This window comes from Squalius cephalus (assembly GCF_949319135.1).
Source record: "Squalius cephalus genome assembly, chromosome: 11".
NCBI lineage: Eukaryota > Metazoa > Chordata > Actinopteri > Cypriniformes > Leuciscidae > Squalius > Squalius cephalus.
In genome coordinates this window covers 33,878,190-33,900,779 of record NC_137132.1, presented here as the reverse complement: position 1 = coordinate 33,900,779, position 22,590 = coordinate 33,878,190, and the positions used below count along the sequence as shown (strand labels likewise).

Genomic DNA, 22,590 nt, shown 5'->3' with positions numbered 1-22,590 from the left:
GTAAATATGTTGTCAATCTAAAAACAACCAAACTTTATACCACTTTAATCAACAGAAGGAACTATAGAATGGCATTTTAAAGAAGCATGCATTATGTGGGAACACAATACATTCACATGGTTTCATGTGTAGGACGGTTTCCCAACATACCTGCCCTGTACTGCGAACCATGATGTTGTCGCTATGCCGATCACCAATTCCCAAGACGTAGGTGGCAACACAATAACCAGCACACGATAGCGTGAACTCCTCAATGGCTTTCTCCAAAGCATCTCTATGTCAACATATCACATAGCCAATCAGTTTTGACACAAACAGCAACTTTATTCAATAAAAACACGAGTACTGCCCACTAGAATTTCTATAACGTCAAGACCTGCTAGGAGGCTAGATCTAGAAGTTCATTTAGCAATAAACAAGTTTTAACATTAAAAATAAAAAACTGCTAACAATAAGAGATGTGTGGGCTGCTAATCAAAAGGTTTGGAGGTCAGTATTGTGCAAAAATGACTGTTTTCCATTACAATTTCCATGCATATTTACAAATTTAATGATAGCAAAATAAGGAGTTTCACACAATATTTACAAAACAAAAAAATGCTTCTAGAGGCGAAATAAAAACTATCATGCCTCGTGGTATTTGTTTGGGCTTGAGACTGGGCTTGGGAATCGGATGCTGATGACTAAAAAACGCTGTAAAAATATTTCATATAGTAAGTTCATGAAAGCTAATGCATTAACTAATGTTGACAAATGGTACTGTAGCTTATTGTGAAGTGTTACTTATTAAATTTACATGACATGTTTCTAGGTTTGGCCTACACACACACACACACACACACACAAATCATGGGGAGGGAAAGTGCAAATTTCAATATCCAAAAGCTTTCTAATCAAGAAAAACAAATGTATTAAAATAATCAAACACTGTTGATAAGAGAAGTCAGAAGTAGACAGGTCTAACTCACCCAGAGTTCTTGTCTTTGAGCCAGTTCAGTAGCGCGTCTTTATTAAAGGCGGCAGCGGCGGCCATGTTGCTGCTTGTTTTCTGGATGTTGGCGATGGTATCAGCTGAAGACACGACCTCAATCAGACCAGAGCGATCTCCAGTCGCCAGACAACCATAAGGCACAATCCTACGAGACATAAAAAACATCATTTGAAATCATCTCTAAAGCCATTAACTGCAACTCAATACAGTCACTCCTTGTGCTTAATCCTGATGTTTACACATACAGTAGTTTTGGTATTGAGAACACGTATATAACAGTCCGGATCAAGCAGTTGTTTAAAAACAGCTGTTGAAGCACCTAAACCCCCCGCGCATAAGCCTGACATCTTTGTCTACCATGGGTTTACATTTACTGTGTATTAGAGCTGCACGATTCTGGATAAATAGACAAGAAAATAATAATAATTAAATGGAGATCACGATTCTCCCACAATTCTGATTAGACGGCTAAACAAAAATAACATGTAATTTACTAGAGGTTCTGAACGAAACTTGACGAAATTCTAATTAATTCAGTTTTTAAATAGATTGCAGATATTCATATTTTTAAAAAATCTTAATGAATTTGAATTTTGTCAAGTTACATTCAAATGGTGTTTTTATCTATTTCGATCCCTACCGTAGACAGCAGTGTTTATATCCGAAACTTTTATCCTAGTATTTCTGAGATTATTGTGGAAATATAAATAAAGAAATAATGATTCTGTGTGGCTGAAAAGTACGGAAGCCCTAAGAGGCCATTGTTACCAGAAAACAAGATAGTAAATGGTAACAATCCATGGCCTCTAAGGGCTTCCATAGAAAAGACTGTTTGTGAAGCTGTTTCATACTTATACATTAATCAGTGTGATCGTACTTGCCGAAGGATTGATAGAGCTGAATCGTTGTCATTATTTTTTATTAGTTTGTAAATACGTTGCAAACAGCTATTTGGTTTTAGTGGTTTTATTCCAAAAAAGTTTTTATAATGACACTATGTATTTTTAATGTTTGAGTGCAATTATTCACTTTTGACTGAACTAAAAAAGTACTTTATTAACAATAATTACGTGTAATATTTTCAAAAATATTAAGTAGATGTAGTGCGTGTAAAATGAACTATCAGGCTTTTCCAAGGTTTCCAAGGAGGCTTTTGGAAGCTCCAAGTGTCAGTTTTTGGAAATGTGCCTAAATAAAGAAAGAACCTCGCAAGAACCTTTTTTTTTTGGTAACATCATACTCAAATTTAATAAATGACAATCAGACTTGCCAAGTCAAATTTATTTGTATAGCACCTTTTTACAATATGCATAATTTCAAAGCAGCGTTAGAGAAAGTCCTACTGTCTACAACGCCTTAGTGCTTTACCATAGAGCCATACCATACCATAAAGGCTGGGCGATATCATGATATAAAACGAAAATACAAGAGCTACTCTGGATTTCAGATCTAGCTATATAGTTATGTTTTTATATTGTTATCTAGCACATACACTGCCGTTCAAAAGTTTGGGATCGGTACGATTTTAAATGTTTTAAAAGAAGTCTCTTCTGCTCACCAAGGCTGCATTTTTTTGATAAAAAAACAAACAAAAAAACAACCTTAAGGCGAGACACTACAGGTGAATAGGGTAAAATTTTTAACTAGCAGATATCACCATGAAACTTTCCCAGTTGATTACCTACATTAAGATGAGAAAAAATGTTTTCTGTAATTTAATGTTTAAATATGCAAATGAGGCAATATCTAATTAAATATGCAAATGAGGCAATATCTAATTAAATATGCACTAATTTGCATATATTTAAAAAAACTAAATCTGAGTATTGGATAAAGCCAGGTTAAAAATTATTTTTTCATTGTATTCACATATTAGATGGGAAAAAATTACAAAGGGATTTATGGATATCTACTTTTGTTATCCTGTAAATCAGAATATACTGTCAATAGCCTTAAATGATTTTCGCCATGTTTTTTGGAATAAAATGTTATATAAATCAGGCTAGGAATAATATATTTACAAATCCCTCTGTAAATGTCTTCATAATATAACTAGGTACAAGACTGGAAAGTTTGGTGTATATAGGTGCTACTGATGTTTTTGCCTGCCGTGTCTCGCCTTAATATTGTGAAATATTACAATTTAAAATAACTGTTTTCTCTTTGAATATATTTTAAAATGTAATTTATTCCTGTGATCAAAGCTGAATTTTCAGCATCATTACTCCAGTCTTCAGTGTCAGTATCCTTAAGAAATCATTCTAAGAAGCTGATTTGCTGCTCAAGAAACGTTTATTATTATCAATAACAGTTAAGTACAGTACAGTTACGTTTTTTTCCAGGAATCTTTGATGAACTTAAACTTGCACGGATTAAATGTTCACCCTAAGACCAGTAATGTGTGCTAACAAAGTAAAAGGGGTCAATTTTGATTTCATGAGGACTTTAACAGTTGCAACTCCCCAAATTGTGTGTACAAGGCCTAAGAGCACTCTGATACACTAGAGGGAGCCGTTTCCAATGTTGACAGGCGTCCCAGTTCAACAATTCAGTGTTAGGTTAAGAGGTCTGTAGTGTTCTCTTCAAAATCTATTTTCAAGATTGACGCGCGCACACACACACACACACACACACACACACACTCTCTCTCTCTCTCTACCTGAGGTCCAGGTTGGCCTCCTTCCATAGCAGATCCATCAACCTCAAAATCTGTAGAGTCAACATGTCCTGCCTCAGGTCTGAAAAAGAGAGATTTGTAAAAGTATTGTAATGTGATTCTGTGACAGCCTTGTGTCTCGCATCCGAGCCGTCTCTCTCTCTCACCATCTCCATTTTTGAAGATGATGTCCACTGTGTCTCCTCCCAACAGCTTGTTATTGTAAACTATCCACAGAGGTTTCATCTTAGAGTCCATGTACTTGCACCTCTCAACACTGGCAGAGGAGGAGAAAAACGCTGGTTAGAAAATTCTTCTTAGTATGCAGTATTTTAATGAAGCTTGTTTTCACCACAGAATAAAACATTTTAAAAGATAATTGCGACTTTTTGTCTCACAATTGCGAATTTACATCTCGTAATTCTGACTATTTCTCAGAATTGCGTGATATAAAGTCGCAATTGTGTTATAAAGTCAGAACTGCGAGAAATAAACTCGCAATTCTGACTTTTTTTCTTGCAATTGCGACTTTATATCTCACAATTCTGACTTTTGAATTGTGAGATGAATTGTGAGATGTAAACTCGCAATTACCTTTTTTATTTTTCATTCTGAGGCGGAAACAAGCTTCCATGGTATTTTGCAGTATACTGTATATAATCAAAATTAGTCTTTGCAACAATTTTCAGCTGATGTCACCAACCCTACTTACTTCTCAACTCCTTCCCCAAACCACCCGTCATGCATAGAGACAACTTTTCATAATGCTGGGTACACACTACAAGATATTACACCCCGAGGACAAACGTTCTGGAGATTATCACGTGAAATGAAACAATCCCCAGTCAGAAAGCGAGCTTTTTTTGAAAGTCCATGTTCACGCCGTTTCCACGACTTCATCTAAAGTCTAAACACTTTTCTTTTTTTCCCCACGAATTTTCTGTAAAAAGCAGTCCATACACTATAAGTGCCATTTCTTCTCGCCGGTCGTCCGCCATGTTTGTTTACTTTAAAGACACGTTTGATGCAAGAGATTTTGTGAGATTTCCCGTGTTCACAGTCAGGACTCTGGTTGTTTGTGACTGGAATCTGTTAGTGTGTGTTGTGCTTTCCTGGTCACACCGCAGCACTCCACACACAAAAGATGATATTTTGAAGAATGTCAGAAACTAAACAGTTGAACCCATATTGACTTCCATAGTAGGGAAAAAAAAATACTATGGAAGTCAATGGGGTCCATCAACTGTTTAGTTACCCACATTCCTCAAAATATCTTCCTTTGTATTCAACAGAAGAAATAAACTCATACAGGTTTGAAACAACTTGAGTAAATGATGACAGAAACTTTCATTTTTGAGTGAACTATTTCTTCAACCTGATCATTGTGGAAGTAAAAAGGCTGATGCATGTTTACTTTAATAATACTGAAAATAAACAATTCCTTCACCAACTAATATAGTTCATTCGCCCCATGTAATTCAACTGGTGTGCAGTGAACTTGCAGTGAACGAAACACACAAATCTTACTTGACTCCAGCAAGCAATAAGTTGGGGTTGAGAGGTGAATGCAGGTCGGACAGAGTCTCGATGAATCCCGTCTGTCGAAGGCATGTCATCATGGCCTCTTTAAGATGAGCTTGTTTCGTCTTGGTTTTTATGGTGGCCAGTTTAATCAGCTCATTTACTGCTTTCAGCTTACTGAGAGCTTCAACCTACAAAATAATCATGATGTTAATTTCCAAATCGTATGGCCATACAATCCTGCCTTCAAAACTGCTTTAAAACTTTCTGAATGTGAAGAGGAACAGCTGGGTTTCCAGCTACTGAATATTTGTATGCACATTTTGGGATATCACAAGTCAAGTCAAGTCACCTTCATTTATATAGCGCTTTTAACAATATAGATAGTTTCAAAGCAGCTTTACAGTGATAATAGGAAATTACAGAAACAGAGATTGTTTTGGCTTTATAGCAGCTCTAGAATAAAGTTATTGTCCAGCTAAAGTTAGTTTTTGATTGATTCACTTCCATTGCAAAGATCATTAGTTATTAACTTACTGTATAAACACACACTCAAAAAAATGAAAACAGCAAGATGCAAGTAAAATCTAATGCGCATAAAAAAACTCAATTTGCATGTAGAGTGGATACTTTTATTCAGAAATAAGAAATGCACAAAAAAAAAAACAATGATGCAAATGCATTTAATGATTTTTTCCCCTCCATTCTGTCACTGATGGAGTTACTCTGGCTTGATTAGTTGAGGACACTAAATATTCAACAATATTATTGACTTGACTGCACTGACACTATTGTGTGAGCTGGACGATGATATCGCTGTTTTCTCCAGAACTGCTTTATAGTTGAACTGAACTCATTTCATAATTGATGATCTTTACACAGTTTTTGAACTGAACTAACTTCAACTGAATAATGACACTATTGTCTGCTTTAAAGATCTCGTAATCATTGTTTTTCTCTATATCACTGCTTTGAAATAATCTGTATTGTATAAAGCGCTATATAAATAAAGGTGGATTGACCTGAATGAATAAATTTGATGCCTAAACAAGTCATGTGATAAAAATATCAGCAGCATAGCAATATCTTAGCATAACTTCTTAAATGTTGCTTTGGTTGCTCTTGGACACATCTGTACACTTTGCACTCTAGAACTTAAGTCCATAAATGTTTAATGATATTTAGATGTAAGAATCAGGAAGCTGCTGACTTTATTATTATTATTATTATTTTTACACATTTACATTTAATCGCTCAATAGTTGCAAAGTTCTTCATCAAATGTACATCAAATGTAGCACATTACACGCAGTAAAGGTCTGCAAGATTACTAGAAGCTTCCAGGCAGGTTTGAGCCGGAAGAAGGAAATCTTAAAGATTTAACTGTACCATTAAACATCAGATGTTTTGTAACAGCTTTTATTGACAGTGTGTCACAGAAGAGGCGACCTTTAGCACTATACTTTTGCCTTGATTTTGAAATGCCCAGCTGTCATTTTTGGCAAACTTTGAACGGTTAAGTACTGTTCCTCTTCACTGACACAGTTTGTCCATGTCTTGCATTTGCACTTGTTATTTTTGACACGGTTCCCTTTAACAAATTTTTTTTTTTTTTATCTGTGACCAATAGTTGAGCCCATGTTGCTTTAACTCACTCCTCATAATGCTAATTATCAAAGTGCCTCTATTATGCTATTTTAAAGGTTCCTAATTTTGTTTTGAAGATTTCCTACAATAGGTTTCATGCATCCAAGGTCAAAAAACAAAATTTTCTCATAATATACATTGCACATCACCTCATTTCTATAAGAGTCTGAAAACGGTTTGTTCAAATAATCAGTCTCTCTAAACCCCTCCTTTCCAAGAGTCTACTCTGCTCTGATTGGTCAGATTGTCCAGTCTGTTGTGATTGGTCTATTCTGATTGGTCAGATGGCTCAGTCTGTTGTGATCGGTCCACTCTGCTCTGATTGGTCAGATGACCCAGTCTGTTGTGATCGGTCCACTCCTTTCTGATTGGTCAGATGGCCCAGTCTGTTGTAATTGGTCTACTCTGCTACAATTGGTCAGATGGTCCAGTCTGTTGTGATTGGTCTATTCTGATTGGTCAGATGGCTCAGTCTGTTGTGATTGGTCAACCGCTTACAGAGCGTGTCGAAAAGCAAACGCCTATTACCATATCGGAATCTCAGCTCCGGATCTTCCTCAGCGCTTGATACACAGCGATACGAACGATAGCGCCGTTTTTTCCGAATCAATTCCAGCGTTTTGAAGTGGATTCCCAGCGCATAAAACAGTGTCTTCTCGACATGTCGACAACACGAATCAAACTCTTTCAGTCTCAGCAACTACAGTATTTGAGGGCGCGTCAAAGTAGACGGCATTCGCAGGCAGCCAATGAAGACCATAGGCTGGTATTATGCTCATTTGTTACATTGTTATTTGCATAGGTATGTAACAGAAAGTAAGACTGGAATTACTTTTTTTGCTGTGCACTTTGATCATAGAAACTTGAAGACCTTTTACCTTCACAAACAGCTATATTACAGTACACACTGCATGAGAGGTTATATAAAAAAAAACAATAGGAGCACTTTAAATGTCTGCTCTCTTTTTATTACAACCACTCATTTGTAATTGACTTAAACCTTTGTTGCTGTATCTACAACTTTATATAAAGTATACAACTTTGGGTAACACTTTACAATAAGGTTTCATTAGTTAACATTAGGTAATGTATGAACTAACATGAACTAACCATCAGCAATACAGTCATTCATTGTTTGTTCACAGTGCATTAACTAATGTTAACAAAATTAATAAAGTAAATGTTGAAATTAACATTAAAAAAGATTAATAAATGATGTAGAAGTGCAGTTCTGTCATGTTTTGGTTTAGTTTCATGTTTGTCATGTGATCCTGCCATGTGTGTTCCCCATGTGAATGTGAATGTGTCATGTTGTCATTGGTTGATTATTGGTTGTCTTGATTATGTTCAAAGGTAAGCAGGTCTGCTTCACGTCCATGTTCATGTTTCTGTTTTGAGTTTCATGCCATACCTTTGTTTTATGTTTAATCATGTTTGGGGAATAAATACTGCACTTGGGTTCTTCAAACTTGCCTTCAGTGGACATTTACTTACAAGTTCATTATGAGTTCATGCTAATTAATGTAGTTAACTAATGTTTATTGTAAAGTGTTACCCAACTTTGTATACATTTTCACAGCACTTATAGACACAATGTTCAATCGTAACAAAAACTGGTACATTTGAACACATAAAAAAAATCACAATCTCAATGAATCAAATTCTACTCCAAGGGGTGCTAATAACAGAAAAAAAGTATAACCAAGGAAAGAAATAAGAACTACAACGGTTTGATCAATGAAACAGAAATTCTCCCTAAGTCTACAATTGTATTTTTTCCTACATTTTTGCCATCTGATTTTATATTAAACAGACCAAATGCTATCTCTGACCGAAACAGACAATACTTGAATAGGCTGGAATGAAAGCGTTGCACCTGTTTTTTGAGAACTTCTATGTGTGGGATACAGCCTCGGCAGTACGCTTCCAAAATCAGAGCGAAATGAACCGATACCGCTGGCATGTACATTTCAGACCTGTAACGTACAACACACACACACACAATCATAACCTTGAGTTCTGCGTAAGCATACTGAAATACCAGATGAACTGAATTACTGACATATTCAGGCTTCTTCACATGTACACACTTGCCTGAGATGCCAGAATAGGAAATGGCCTATTTTTCGGCTGGTCTGAGCGCGCTCCAGGAGGAACCGGCTGAGGGCGCAGTCGTAGTACGGCTCATAGCGCAACACCTGCACAAGCTGCAGCAAATACTGCAACAGCTCGTCATCACTAACACACACACATGAACAAACATTCAGGGTTTTCGCATTTCTCATATGGTTTCCTTGACATGCTCCCAGGACAGCGTGGGCTGCTCACCTCATATCTCGAAGGCAGATGACTGCAAATTCTCTGACATACTGGTCGGGGTAGTTGAAGTCCAGGAGTTCGAGAGCATCTCGAGGGCTTAGCTTGGGCCAAATCTGCAGCAAAGCCTGTAGCTGCAGTGCAAGAGAGAAAAACACTGTTTGAGTTTGAACACATCTACAGGGCAATGTCAAGTCAAGTCAAGTCACCTTTATTTATAAAGCGCTTTTTACAATACAGGCTGTTCCAAAGCAGATTTACAGTGATAACAGGAAAAGAATGCAACAAAGTTTGTTTCTAGAAGAAAATAGCGTCACAGTCCAGCTTAAGTAGGTTCAGTAATGGTTCATTTTTGTTGTAAAAAAGTTATTAATTTAGTTCAAGTAAACGTGAAGTAATCGTCCAGCTCAGTTCAGTTCTCATATAATGGTGTCAATGCAGACAGATCGATAATATTGTTGAATATTAAATGTCCCCAATGAATGTGTATGTTTGAGCGTATACCTGAGCCATGTCTTCATGTTTGCTCCATTTGACAGACAGCAGCAGTTTGGGGAGAGACTGAGGGAAGTTTTCTCTGCAGTCGTAGCGAAGCGTCCAGATCAGATCTTTCTCATTCTCACACAGCTGAGAGAGAGGATCCCTCTCCATGATCTCCTTCAGCTCGATGTAAAACTTCTTACCCCCACGACCCTACACACATGGATTTCAGCTCATTAGGAAGATCATCTCATAGAAATGGTATTTATGTGGAGCTTATGATATTAATGCATGATATCAATGGATTTGATAAAACTAGAATCCACAAATACATGAAAACAAGAAGCTGGGACATTATTTAAACATTATCCCCTGGTTTCACAGACAGGGCTTAAGACTAGTCCTAGACTAAAATGTAAGTCTGAGCTGTTTCCACTGAAATAAACTTGCACTGACTGATCTTAAAAATATATCAGTGCCTTTTTAGTTTTAAGATGCACATCGGTAATGTTTTTTTCTAAGCATGTTTATAAAAATTACTTAAATGTCCTAATTGATCTATGGTCTAATCCTGGCTTAGTCTAAGCCCTGTCTGTGAAACCGGGCCTATATAACCTTAGATGTTGAATGTTTATGGATGTCACAATTTTACCATTGTCATGGTTTCACTGGATCCTGCTATTTCTGCAGCTTTTTCCAGGATCTATGGAAGAAAAATATCAGAACATGAGAAATGTTTGATTATGTTATGACCATTCACTGACTAATGTATGCAAAAATGGTGCGAGTGCGCTGTGTTTTCGGTTCAAGCAGAGTTTTGTTTGAAACATTTGATAACTCAAAATTTTTGGCTACATTTTGGTTATATAAACTTATAAAATGTTTTTTCAGTTTTCAACCAAAAGAGAATAAAAGGCTGAAAACATTCCCGAAACAATCACCTTACTGCGCGTGTGTTAAACATACTAAGAGTTAAGACATAATAAAGTTATACATTTATAAACGATCATATAGAGGTTATGCGTGTGACGTCACCCTCGGCTGGAGTGACTGCGGTTACACACCCTGAGTGGCAAAAAGACTGAGCGGCAGCATTGGTTTTCAGCGTGAATGCCGCGAAAGACACACAAAACACATCTAAAACAGGAAAAAGCTTTGAGATCGCTGCAGTTCACAGAAACAACTGGACTCCAGGTAGAGAAAGCTGGATTTGCAGTTATCATTTTGCTGTCAATATGCTGAATTTAGATGTAAAATCATACCCTATATATTGTATTGACAACTCATCAATTAAATATTTACCATTTTATATTCTGCAATTTTTTTTAATTTAAATAAACACTGACAAAAAAAATAGTTTTAGGGCTGGACGATATGATGATATATATAAAATCGTTAGGAGTGATTACCTGGATTCAGACCTACCTATGTTTAATTGTATATAAAGCGTTCACAGGCAAATTTGCTGTATGTATTTTCTCCTGAACAGCATGTATTAACAAAACTCTGATTCATTAACTAATACACTAATACACTCCACTTTACATGTGAGTCAGACAAGCTTTGTCTAAGTTTGTCTAAATGTCAATTCTTGACAAAAATATTGTGTAGAAGCCAATCAGGCAATTTTCTGATGGCTCTGCTATTTTTTATTCAGTAAATGTTGAGTGGACGCTCTGTGGGGTTTAGACTAGTAATATCTAGTAAACTAGTTATCCACACTAAAAACTGTATATTGGGTTTTAAAATTTCTGTCTATAAGTACAGAAGTTAATGTGTGCAAGTAGTCGAGTGTACATGTTTTGGTATTAAGTATGTGTTTAATTAGTCGTGCTCACGTGTGTGAGTGTGATATGTGAGATATTGATACCTTGTCAAAAGCGGGAAATACAACTGGTTGTGTTGAGTATTCAGGAAAGCTTATATGCAGTTCTGTGGCGTTCTCCGTGTATGGATTGGTCTGAATCGTCCCAATAGGGTTCAACATCTCTTCCAGCTCATCTGCAACACACACAAAAAAGGCATTTCCTGAACACATTTCCTTCCTTTACAAGACATCAGTGCACAACCTTCCACAAAATGAAGTACTACTCACAGATGAACTGATAACTCACACAGAGTTTTTCTAACTCTACACATACACACACACACACACACCTAAACCTCATTATAACCTTATCCCTAAAACCAAGTCTTGACCCTCAAACAGGCCTTTAAAGGGGTCTCAGAAAGTGAGGACCGGCCAGAATGTCCTCACTTTACTCTCTTTGTCCTCACTTTAATGGTCTAAAACTCAAACTGGTCCTCACAAAGATAGTTGTACAAGCACGCACACACACACACACACACACACACACACACACACACACACACACACACACACACACACACACACACACACACCCTATGACACATCCCAGTGACACACTACCCAGCAGTTTACACAACCACAGTCACAATCACACCCCAGTAAGCTGAGAATATTTCCTCCGTACGATGGTGTGCTTGATGAATTCATTACACAAAAGTTATTTGTGTCTCACGAAGAGAAACACACGGACTGCAAATACATTACCAACAGGGTTTAAAATTAACACCCGCCATCTTGCCAAATGTGGGTAAAGATTAGCTATGGTGGGTAACGCTGTCAAATCACTCGCCAATTTGGCGTGTTACATATTATGTTTACTTACTTTGCTGGGGAAGTTCGATCTGCGCAGATTTAGTGCAAATACTCAACTCGTGAGTCATCATTATGGTCATCATGATATATTAAATACAGCGTATTGCGCAGAATCTGCGCATATCTGGCTTATTTGAAAATACAAGTCACTACATAACAAATAACGGCGCGCTTGTTCATTTGCATTGAAGAAATAGTGAAGATTAAAAAGCATTTGGTTAACAGAAAAGACATTGATATTTTCCAACATCCGAAATTATTTTGATGTTCTTTGTACTTTAATGTGTGTGTGTGTGTATATATATATATAAGCTGTGATGTAGTTAATCTGGTTCTTTTCTCTCTTTTTTTATTTTGGCTAGTAGAAGTTCTAAATGGCCAGTAACTTAGTAGCCAAATTGGCCGGTGAATGAAAAAGTTAATTTCAAACCCTGGTTAACAATTAAACAAAACCACAAATTCTTTCCATGAGTGTAGTCGCGAGTAGCTCTCTTGCTGATATACCTGATGATTTTGGAGTTAATTACTTAAAATGCAATTTATCATCATGCAAAAAACAGTTTTTACAGTAGAATTGTGTGTATTATGTCCTGTCGGGACCAGATATGAGATCCAACAAAAAGAAAGGTTCCTGAATCTCAAACGATTTTTTGATTGGTTAAAATGAATGGTGAATATCTCATGTTTTTCTGTGGGTGCTCGGCCATTTTTGGCGCCTGTGTGTGTGTGTGTGTGTGTGTGTGTGTTCTCACCAGGGAAAGAGGACCAGCAGTGAAGGATAATGTCCCCAGTCTTCAGCTGCCCTCTGTAGTCAAACACCATCGTGTTCACCCATGCTATTGGGTAGTGCTAGACAGAAAATATAACAAACAAAACAGATGATCAGTTAATAGCCCCTTTCACACAGCAATCCCGGTAAATTACCGTAAAATTGGCAGAACGACTTTACCGGTAAATTTAAAAAATGTGCTGTTCACACAAACAACAGCATTCTGGATTTTACGGGTAACAGACCATTAACATCAGTTACAAAATACCGGTAAACTCTGTGATGATGTCATTAACCGGAAGTGAACTCTAAAGTTGTTGACAAATCTCTTCATCCGCCCGGACTAGGAGAGGCGCTTTAGTTTCGGTATCTCTCCAATTTAAAGACATCTGTAAACAGTGCTGAGTAAACGTGTCGACTGTGTCATAATTATATAAATGGCTCAGAGCTTCTGATTGGCCCAAATCACTTCTTACGTCAGCGCGTTCTGGCCTTTTACGTGCAAAACACAAGCAATCATTATTCCACGTTCACACAGCGCATATACCGGTAATTTACTGGTAATGTTACAACTAGGGGTGTGAAATGATTAATCGCGATTAATCGCATCCAAAATAAAAGTTAAAGTAATATGTGTGTGGACTGTGCATAATTATTTTGTATTTATAAATACTCACATATATATATACATATATACACACATATATATATATATATATACATACACAGTATATTTAAGCAAATATTTCTTAAATATATACATGCATGTGTGTGTATTTATATATACAAAATAATTATGCACAGTACGCACACATATATTATGCGAACACAAACTTTTATTTTGGATGCGATTAATCGCGATTAATCGTTTCACAGCCCTAGTTACAACTTTGCTTACTGGTAAATTGCCGGAACAAATTTACCGGTATATTTGAAAAGGTCCTGTTCACATATGATCTGTTACCGGTAATTGACCAGTAACGACTGTATGTGTGAAAGGGGCTATAGTGTATGTGACAGTGCTCGAATTGAGGGCTGGGGGATAAAAAATAGACTTGGGGAGAGTAGGATCCCCAATTATTGTTTTGGCAACCATCTATTACCCTTTGGAAAAGTAAATTCGAGGACTGGTATGCGATTGCTTAAGAATGTGTGCTATGAATAAAGTTTGGTGTGTGTGTTAATCTCACCACTTTCCCTGCCTTGCGGATAGTCTGGTATTTGCTCTGGGGGTTCTTGGTGGATCTCTGTTTCTTCACTTTGTCCATAACCGCGTAGATGGCGAAACAGAGGCGGGCCATCCGCGGCAGGTCGCAAACAGCGATGTCGAACTCCAGCGTTTTGTTCCACACATGATCAGACCGACTGCTGCTCTCACTGCTGACCGCGGTCTTGCACAACATCTCCGTACCGTGAAACAGCCCCGCTCGAACCTGGATCTACACGCACACAAGTTACAGAAATGACATACAACTGTTTTTGGATTAGATTATTCAAATGTATGTGCAAATGCTACTCTTATCCAGGTAAATGACACTGACAGATTTGTCTGACTGAATAATATTCAGCAATATTACTGATTTGACTGCGCTGACGCTATTGGATGAGAACTGAACTGAGCTGACGATGACATCACTAGGTGCGTTTCCATTACAGATTTGCGCAAAACTTTTGCGATTTTTTTCTAAATGTCGACAAAAAACTATTTCGAAATGACGGTGTTTCCATTAACCAATGTTATGCGACTAAAACTTCATTTTTTCCTCTCGCGATAAGTAAAATCATTCCAAAAACCATGTCAACGGACGTTGGTAGGTTTCCCAGCCACTGCACTAGCCATTATTATTAATCGAAGGAGATGTATGTGTGTTTTCCAAGCATTAATGGTAAGGAACGACCCTTATTATACTTGTGAGCGGCACATATGAGGTGTTTCTGGGTGTTTCTCCCTCATATCTGCTTCGAGGTCTTGATTGTGCCATTTATTTGAGGTTTAGAATCCATTATTCCTGTAATTCTTTGAGAGAACTCTGTCTCGTATTCTGTCCAAACACACCGCGTCATCTACTGTACGTCAGATGACCTACGTCAGAGGAACTGTTTCCATTGCAGTTTTGCAAAATATTTCTTTTTCGAATTGCCTGAAAAACCACCTCATGAGATAAATGCGACTTTGTGAAATTGACGCGTTTCCATTGGCCGTATTTTCAATTCGCAATTTCTTTCAATTTGCACAATTTGAAGGGTAATGGAAACGCGGCTACTGTTTTCTGCAGAACTGCTTTATAGATCAATTGAACTCACTTCATATTTATAATCTTTGCACAGTTATTGAAGTTATTACACTGAACTGACTTCAGCTGAATAATAAATGTGTACTATTGTCTGTTTAGAGCTGCTTTACCGCAGAATTGAATCCATTTGCATCACTGAATCATAATTTTCCTGTTATCACCGTAAAGCTGCTTTGAAACAATCTGTATTATATAAAGTGCTATATAAATAAAGGTGACTTGACTTGACTGACATTATTGTTAGTGCTTTGATTGCTTTGTGTAATTGTCAGACTGAAAAGGTATTTGGCGTTGGTATAAAGGTTTGTTAAAAAGTAAGGGGTAATTTTAGATCAACATATGATGAAGAAATATGCTAGGTATTAACTTAATTGCAATGGAATGCCAAGCAGGCAAGGTTTAAAAGCAGTAATTATGTATATTTTAAGTATAATGTATTTTTGGTGAAACACTCACTCACAATTCTTCAGTAAAACAATGTGTGTTCTTGTTTATTTGAATACGTTTAGAAGTGGGACTACTCTTCTTGCTGACATCTGGATGTGTGTTGCTGATTGAGGTAAAAGGCTGCATGCTAGAACTTTCACACTTTACTGTCCCTAAAGGTCTGCTTTTGTATGTTAGGAATTTGGAAATAGTCATTACTTTGGAATGGAACAAACTGCACCTTCAAATAAACATGTTTTAATTGTAATGTAATACTGATTGTGGGCCAGCAGGAGGCAGATAAAGGTTAGTGTTCGTGAGATCATGCTAAATTCAGAGGTGTTGACAGTATTTACCTTAGCAGCATCGTCAGCGTTCACCTTGTTACCTTTCACAAGATTAATTCTGAACAAAGAATGGACCTTCCAAACACACGTATGTAACTGCTGCGGAGAGAGAAAGATAAAAGGAGCATGTAAGTAAATTATGACAATAAATTATGAAAATTATGGTTACATATACATACTGTATTATAATTGTAACAAAATATGAAACCAGGTAGAATTATTTTCAAGTTTTTCAGACAAAACATTTTACACAAGTAATAGTCTCAAATAGGTTTTAACATCAAAATGTCGGACATGTTTTGGTAGTCAAACGCCAATGGAACGCAACCACAGTTAATGTGATGAATTATATATGTGGTTTCTCTCCTGGGACACTTGTATGAACTTGATGACCTGGCATCCCCTAAAATGGCTGCATTTTTAAAAAGTTCACTCTTGCACCATTTCTTTGCATATGGTTCTTGGTTTGATATTTATTTTGTCTAATGCGATGACATTTAGACATTAAGTGTGGCTTAAGTTTAAATCACTATACAATTTGCAGTCACACTTTATATTAGCTGTCTTTAACTACTGTGCATCCACAAAATTGTTAGGTACTATGTATTTATTGTGTTAAATACTGAATTGTTGTATTGCAATGCTGTTAATACATGTTGTATCACAAAACACACTTACTGCTATTGAAGAGGGATACAAGAAATGCAAGATACAGGTTTGGTAGTATAGGTTGGTTTAGGAGTGGGTTAAGTATAAGGGAATTTAAAGTAAGGTCATTTTAAGGGTAGGTTAGTACATAGTAGTAGTGTTGTAGTGTTGAGTCCCTTTTTTGAAGGTCTCAGTTTAGTTTCAGACTAAGAGCACAAGACCACTCAAGATCAACGTCGGGATATCAGTAAATTTCCAGTGCATTGTCCGATTTATTTGTTCACATCATTACTGTGACTTGATGTAAAACTTTCAGCTTCAAATGCAATCAAATACTTATTTCTAATTAGATTTTTTTCAAAAATTATATTGATTTCATACAAACGTTCAATAAACAAGTAGTTAATATTAAAGGTAGGTAGGCAATTTTTTATAAATACTTTAGTAGTCTAAATATATTATCTATCTATCTATCTATCTATCTATCTATCTATCTATCTATCTATCTATCTATCTATCTATCTATCTAATCTATCTATAGTATCTATCTACAGTATCTATCTATCTATCTATCTATCTATCTATCTATCTATCTATCTATCTATCTATCTATCTATCTATCTATCTATCTATCTATCTATCTATCTATCTCTATTGCTAGCCTCTCCGGAATTGCCTACCCTACCTTTAAGTGACTCACATTTTAGACACAATTTTGAACAAGTTTTTTTCTTTATTTCGACAACAAAAATTGTTTCAAACAAATCCTATTGCTGTGCGTTTCCGAGCAACACACTGCGGTGTTTCGTTGCTGAATGAATCAGCAGCTTTGAACGAATCGGTTTAATAAATGATTCTGTGACTCATTCATTAAATGATCCGCTGGAACCTACTGGTTTTGGTTTCATATTTAAAAGTACCATTTTATCTTTCCATCATATTTTTATATTAAAAATGGTATTTTTTAAACATTAATCTCAACATTATTTATGCAGTTGTAATTGTACTGATTTAGATGCAAATCCTGTGCTACATCTGCAGTGCAAAGATGGAATTTGCTGTTTTGAATTTCATTTGATTAATAACAGCTTTATAGTGTCTTATTATTATTTATTAAATACATAAGACATTTCTCAGGCAGTAAATGTGGATCTTTCAGATGAATTTGAGGAGTGTTAGTCTGGTCTAACTAGTCTTAGTCTGCTAGTCTTGACTCGGTCTCACCCTGAATTTGGTTTGTCTTGTCTTGATCCTTGGTTTAGGTGGTTTTGACTACAAAACTACATAGTAGTTAAAGACTGAATATAAGGTGGGACCCAATTTGCTATACATTTGACACTGTGACCTCAAAGACACAAATTCAAGCGAACATACACGCTCACACAAATGCACATGTACATTCCCCTTATGGGTTTTGGTTTAACAGCAGCAGTTTTGACATGGTCAGCACTCTGCAAAATAACTCACATGATCAGTGCTAACACACACATGCCTGACTCACTTCCTGTAACACATTTTTGAAACTCACTGGCCTAAAACTGTGTGTGAAGGAAACAAATTATAATGTACACTGGACGCTACACATGACCGCGATTTATATGATATATCTGTCAGACACAAAACACTACTCATCCACACGGCAGCTAAAACACACCAGCCAATGAACAAGTATCACAATTCTGTAAAGAAGCTGCACAGCAAGAAGAGGTACAACAAAAAAAACACCAAGTTTGATGTTTCCTACTCTGTCTGTATGCACATGCATTTACATGACACCTGCCAAGATAAATGCATTCAAATGATTCAGCTAATTGCCTTTACTTTCTCTTATTCCAGTTAAATGTGCAAAAAGAACTACAAGCATCTCATTCGTAGTTAGATTTAGCAAAGAGTGTAAACACTGTGACCCTATGGCACTTTCGAAACAATGCTCTGTTTGTTTGAGCAGTCCAACTTGTCAACTTCAGCTCAATGATTGGCGTGAGTTTGGGGTGGGACCGCCTGCTTGTTTGAACAATGGCAGATGAGATGCGAGGTGGAGATGCAATAGGAGTGTTTGGGAAACCCGTTAAAAAATAAAAATATTTTTGCGGTGCTGTTTGGTGCTAGCGGCACAAATGAAGACGACCTTTGATTACAGAAGTGCAGGACACACAGACACTCAGTGTCCTTACCGTCGGCTGTCTCTTCTTCGGTGGCAGTGGTAGAGGAGGGTTCGAACACTTCCGAGCAAGCACTGATCCAATGGTGCTGATCTCCTTCTCAAACATGGCCTTCACAACGCTACAGTGAACCATTGTCAGATGAGGGTTCTCATTTGCCAACAAACAAGCCCTAATGTACTACACACACACACACACACACACACACACACACACACACACACACACACACAAACAAACATTTAGATTAGTGTTTTCATACAGAAAATATAGATCATACTTCTATCATACTGAGGTATCAAGTACCTGAAAGAATTCCATGATACTACCATGTTAATTTTCAACAATATTATTGATCTGTCTGCATTGGCACCATTATATGAGAACTGAACTGAGCTGGACGATGACATTGCGGTTTTCTCCAGAGCAGCTATTTATATATATATTTATATATAAATGAACTAAATGAATAACTTTTTTACAACAAAAATGAACCATCACTGAACTTACTAAAGCTGGACTGTGACACTTATGTTGCATTATTTTCCTGTTATCACTGTAAACCTGCTTTGAAACAATCTGTACTATAAAAAGCGCTTTATAAATAAATGTGACTTGACCGAAATAATACTGCTACTTTTTATGTAAGTTGTAAAATGATTTCTGATAACTGTGTCTGCATGGTTTGAGTTTTTATGTATTTCCTGGAACACCATGGCACTTATGATCTTTAATGGACTGCTGTGACCGATCGCTCATGATGGAACTGAACTATTATGCACACAAAATGTAAAGTAAAGCACACACTCTTTTGTTTGATGTCTAAATATGACCTACCAGTTAGACACATTTCACTAGCGGTGTTCTTTTTAATTGTTTTTCCATAGTAATCTACACTGAAACTCACTGGGTTCATTTGATGCATGGTGAATTTGATGGAGAACCCAATCCAAGAACCCAAGTAATACTTTTATAATAATCATTACTTGTGATTACTGACAATGTTTTAAAAGCTCCACTTTATTTAAACTAATAAAGTTCACACAAATATTTTTTAGCAATATATTCAGTGATTAGCCAATTATTTAATTATTTTTTTATTTATAGCTCCAGAAGGCTTGGAGAATAGCACACTTGTCACTTGGGCTATAGAGAGTTGCAGGTTTTACGTCACTTTGTAAGCCAGCCGGCGGTTCGCTTCACACCTTGACAAAAACCCAATAAGTTTTTCCCATAGGCTTTTGGATTATCGCTTAAAACAAGCTCTGTGATCAACAGACGTTTATGAGATTTGCTTGTTTTGTCCATCAAGATAATTAATCACAGATGAACACAACTTTTATGAAGTTTGAAGCCTAAATGCAGTCGCCAGAAGTAAAAAGCTAAAGGTAGGCTATAAACGAACTACACCACTGTCCCACGACTTCAACATCACAATCGCTAAGCTTCCAACAACTCTTTCAGTTTTTATCTAAAAACTTTTCCCCAGAACGTTTGAGTTAGAATAGTTTGTAAGCGGACTAAGTTTACCTGAGAGGCTTCCCGACAGCCTCTTTAGTCCCATTCAGCCACTTGTTAGCAACCGCCTTTTTCAAGACACGTAACAGCTTTAAAAAAAATCACTCGTAGAATAAAACGTGAAAGTGTCTTGAGCTTGTGTTCACCTGAGACATTATTTCAGCCATTTAACCAAAACCCCAATCAAAAAACCCATTGAGTCCCATGCTAAAATGCTAACTCCTTTCTGCATTTTGGTCTACAAATTTACGTCATACCTGCACCACTCTATTGACCCCATTAATTTTGTTAAGGCATGTTAATCTTTGGATTAAATATTACGAAGTCAAAACACTAAACGTAATTTTGATAGATCAGTGGGTCAAACACGTGTGTGTACCCTACCCCTAAACTTAATTTTTACATTTAACAAAAAATAATTGTTTAGTACGTTTATTTAGCGATTTGAATTATGATGGCATGTCCTCATAATGTAAGGGGCATGGCCTGAAACCTGAATACACACCACACTATAATTTGGTCCTCAATGTAGGTCAAACTAGTACACACGATATATATGTGTCTGTGTGTGTGTGTGTGTGTTGGCTGTTGGGGGTCATACAAATCATAGAGGTTTGAAACTGCATGATGATGAATTAGCAACTGAATTATCAAAATCATCAAATGAATGAAGAGGAGCAAAATACATGAGATTTACAGTTTGACCCCCCAAAGCCATTTCTGCCATTGAATCTTACTTTGTACTGATTAAGAGGGTAATCTTCAAACAGGAACTCCAGTTTGCCACTGACACGCAACACATAATCACTCCGGGAACCAATGTCTTCCTCTGGGCCATGAGTGGTCTGCCATTTCTTGAGAGCCTGGTCCATTAGTTCAGATACTGAACAATGCAATGACACTTTCAGGCTAGCTGTGTCCTACAGAGAGAAAGAAATACGAGGATAAGACTGATCATTCATTTCATGGTAGAGATATGCAACATACCATATACTAAAATAACACCACACACCTGTGACTGGTCGTAGTGCATGGTAATTTTGATTACGCCCTCATGCTTGTCAATCAAATTCTCCAATAACCCTATCTCCAGCTGAGGGGAGTAACAGCTCCGAAGCCACTCCACCCACGACATCATCTGCATTTGGTGCATTTTCTCTTCGCTGATTCGCTTCATTTTGGAGCGAAAGTCCTTCACTTCCTGGTCTTGCAGGGCGTCCAACTCGTGAAGACCTGTGCCATGTGGCATAACGTTCAGTGACTTTACACTCTCACAATTTCAACAACATCCACGGCAGACAATGTGTTTATGCAATGAATAACATAGAATCTGAATTAAAATCATGTGAATCACTCCGTCACAGATACAATGTTGTTTTAACATTTATGCATATATGATGCTGTGAATTTCTGCTTCAAAAACATGCACACTTTAACACTGGTCCAAAATCAAGCCTTTTTTAAGTTTTATAAAAGAGTAAAAACAATGTGTGATAAGTCAAAGAATCAGTAAACAGTGTGTGTTGTGAGTTGTGAAGCTATGCAATGGTTTGTGTGTATAGAACACTAGTGCCCAGTTTCACAGACAAGGCTTAAGTTAGTCTCAGACTAAAGTGCATGTTTGAGCTGAAAGTAACTTGCACGGATATATCTTAAAATATGTCAGTGCCATTGTTTTGTCTCAAGATAAGGCGTGTTTATAAAAGCCTAATTGAACTATGGCCTAATCCTGGCTTAATCTAAGCCCTGTCTGAAACCAGGCCTAGGTGTGTGGACTAATATGTAATTTCATTGAAAAAAATACAAGATTTATCCTTTTTTGTTTCACTAAAAAAAAAATCTGCAAAATTAAATTTTCATTTAAATAACGTTGAAATAATGACAATTTAAATTTCTGACTGAACTACTCCTTTAATGAGTGTCTGTTCCTGTTGAATGACATCAGTGTGTTTTGTCGCGAGACAGAGCTCTGAGGGAAAGGTTTCAAATGGCTTCCAGATAACACACATGATGACATTTAAAGAGCATTAAAAATTCATTTGATCCTCTCCACTAAGAGAGATTGCCCATATTGTGTGTGTGTGTGTTTGTTTCAGAGCCAGTGAATGAGTAAGGGAATTAGTGTGTGTGAGT

At 36.8% G+C, this 22,590-nt stretch overlaps 1 protein-coding gene across 1 annotated transcript in view; it reads right to left on the bottom strand.

The window, feature by feature from the left end:
- Window positions 1–22,590, bottom strand: part of pik3cb (phosphatidylinositol-4,5-bisphosphate 3-kinase, catalytic subunit beta) — a 71,537-nt gene that overhangs the window by 5,956 nt on the left and 42,991 nt on the right. The window contains exons 5-21 of the mRNA XM_079885912.1: window positions 21,470–21,690; window positions 21,195–21,377; window positions 18,952–19,119; window positions 16,139–16,228; window positions 14,253–14,501; window positions 13,046–13,142; window positions 11,481–11,611; window positions 10,263–10,313; window positions 9,635–9,823; window positions 9,143–9,264; window positions 8,909–9,052; window positions 8,691–8,790; window positions 5,175–5,359; window positions 3,815–3,924; window positions 3,651–3,729; window positions 969–1,136; window positions 151–274 (exon numbers count right to left, since the gene is read on the bottom strand). Of these exons, the coding sequence (XP_079742038.1) occupies window positions 151–274; window positions 969–1,136; window positions 3,651–3,729; window positions 3,815–3,924; window positions 5,175–5,359; window positions 8,691–8,790; window positions 8,909–9,052; window positions 9,143–9,264; window positions 9,635–9,823; window positions 10,263–10,313; window positions 11,481–11,611; window positions 13,046–13,142; window positions 14,253–14,501; window positions 16,139–16,228; window positions 18,952–19,119; window positions 21,195–21,377; window positions 21,470–21,690 (2,411 nt within the window). The remainder of the gene's footprint in view (window positions 1–150; window positions 275–968; window positions 1,137–3,650; window positions 3,730–3,814; window positions 3,925–5,174; window positions 5,360–8,690; window positions 8,791–8,908; window positions 9,053–9,142; window positions 9,265–9,634; window positions 9,824–10,262; window positions 10,314–11,480; window positions 11,612–13,045; window positions 13,143–14,252; window positions 14,502–16,138; window positions 16,229–18,951; window positions 19,120–21,194; window positions 21,378–21,469; window positions 21,691–22,590) is intronic.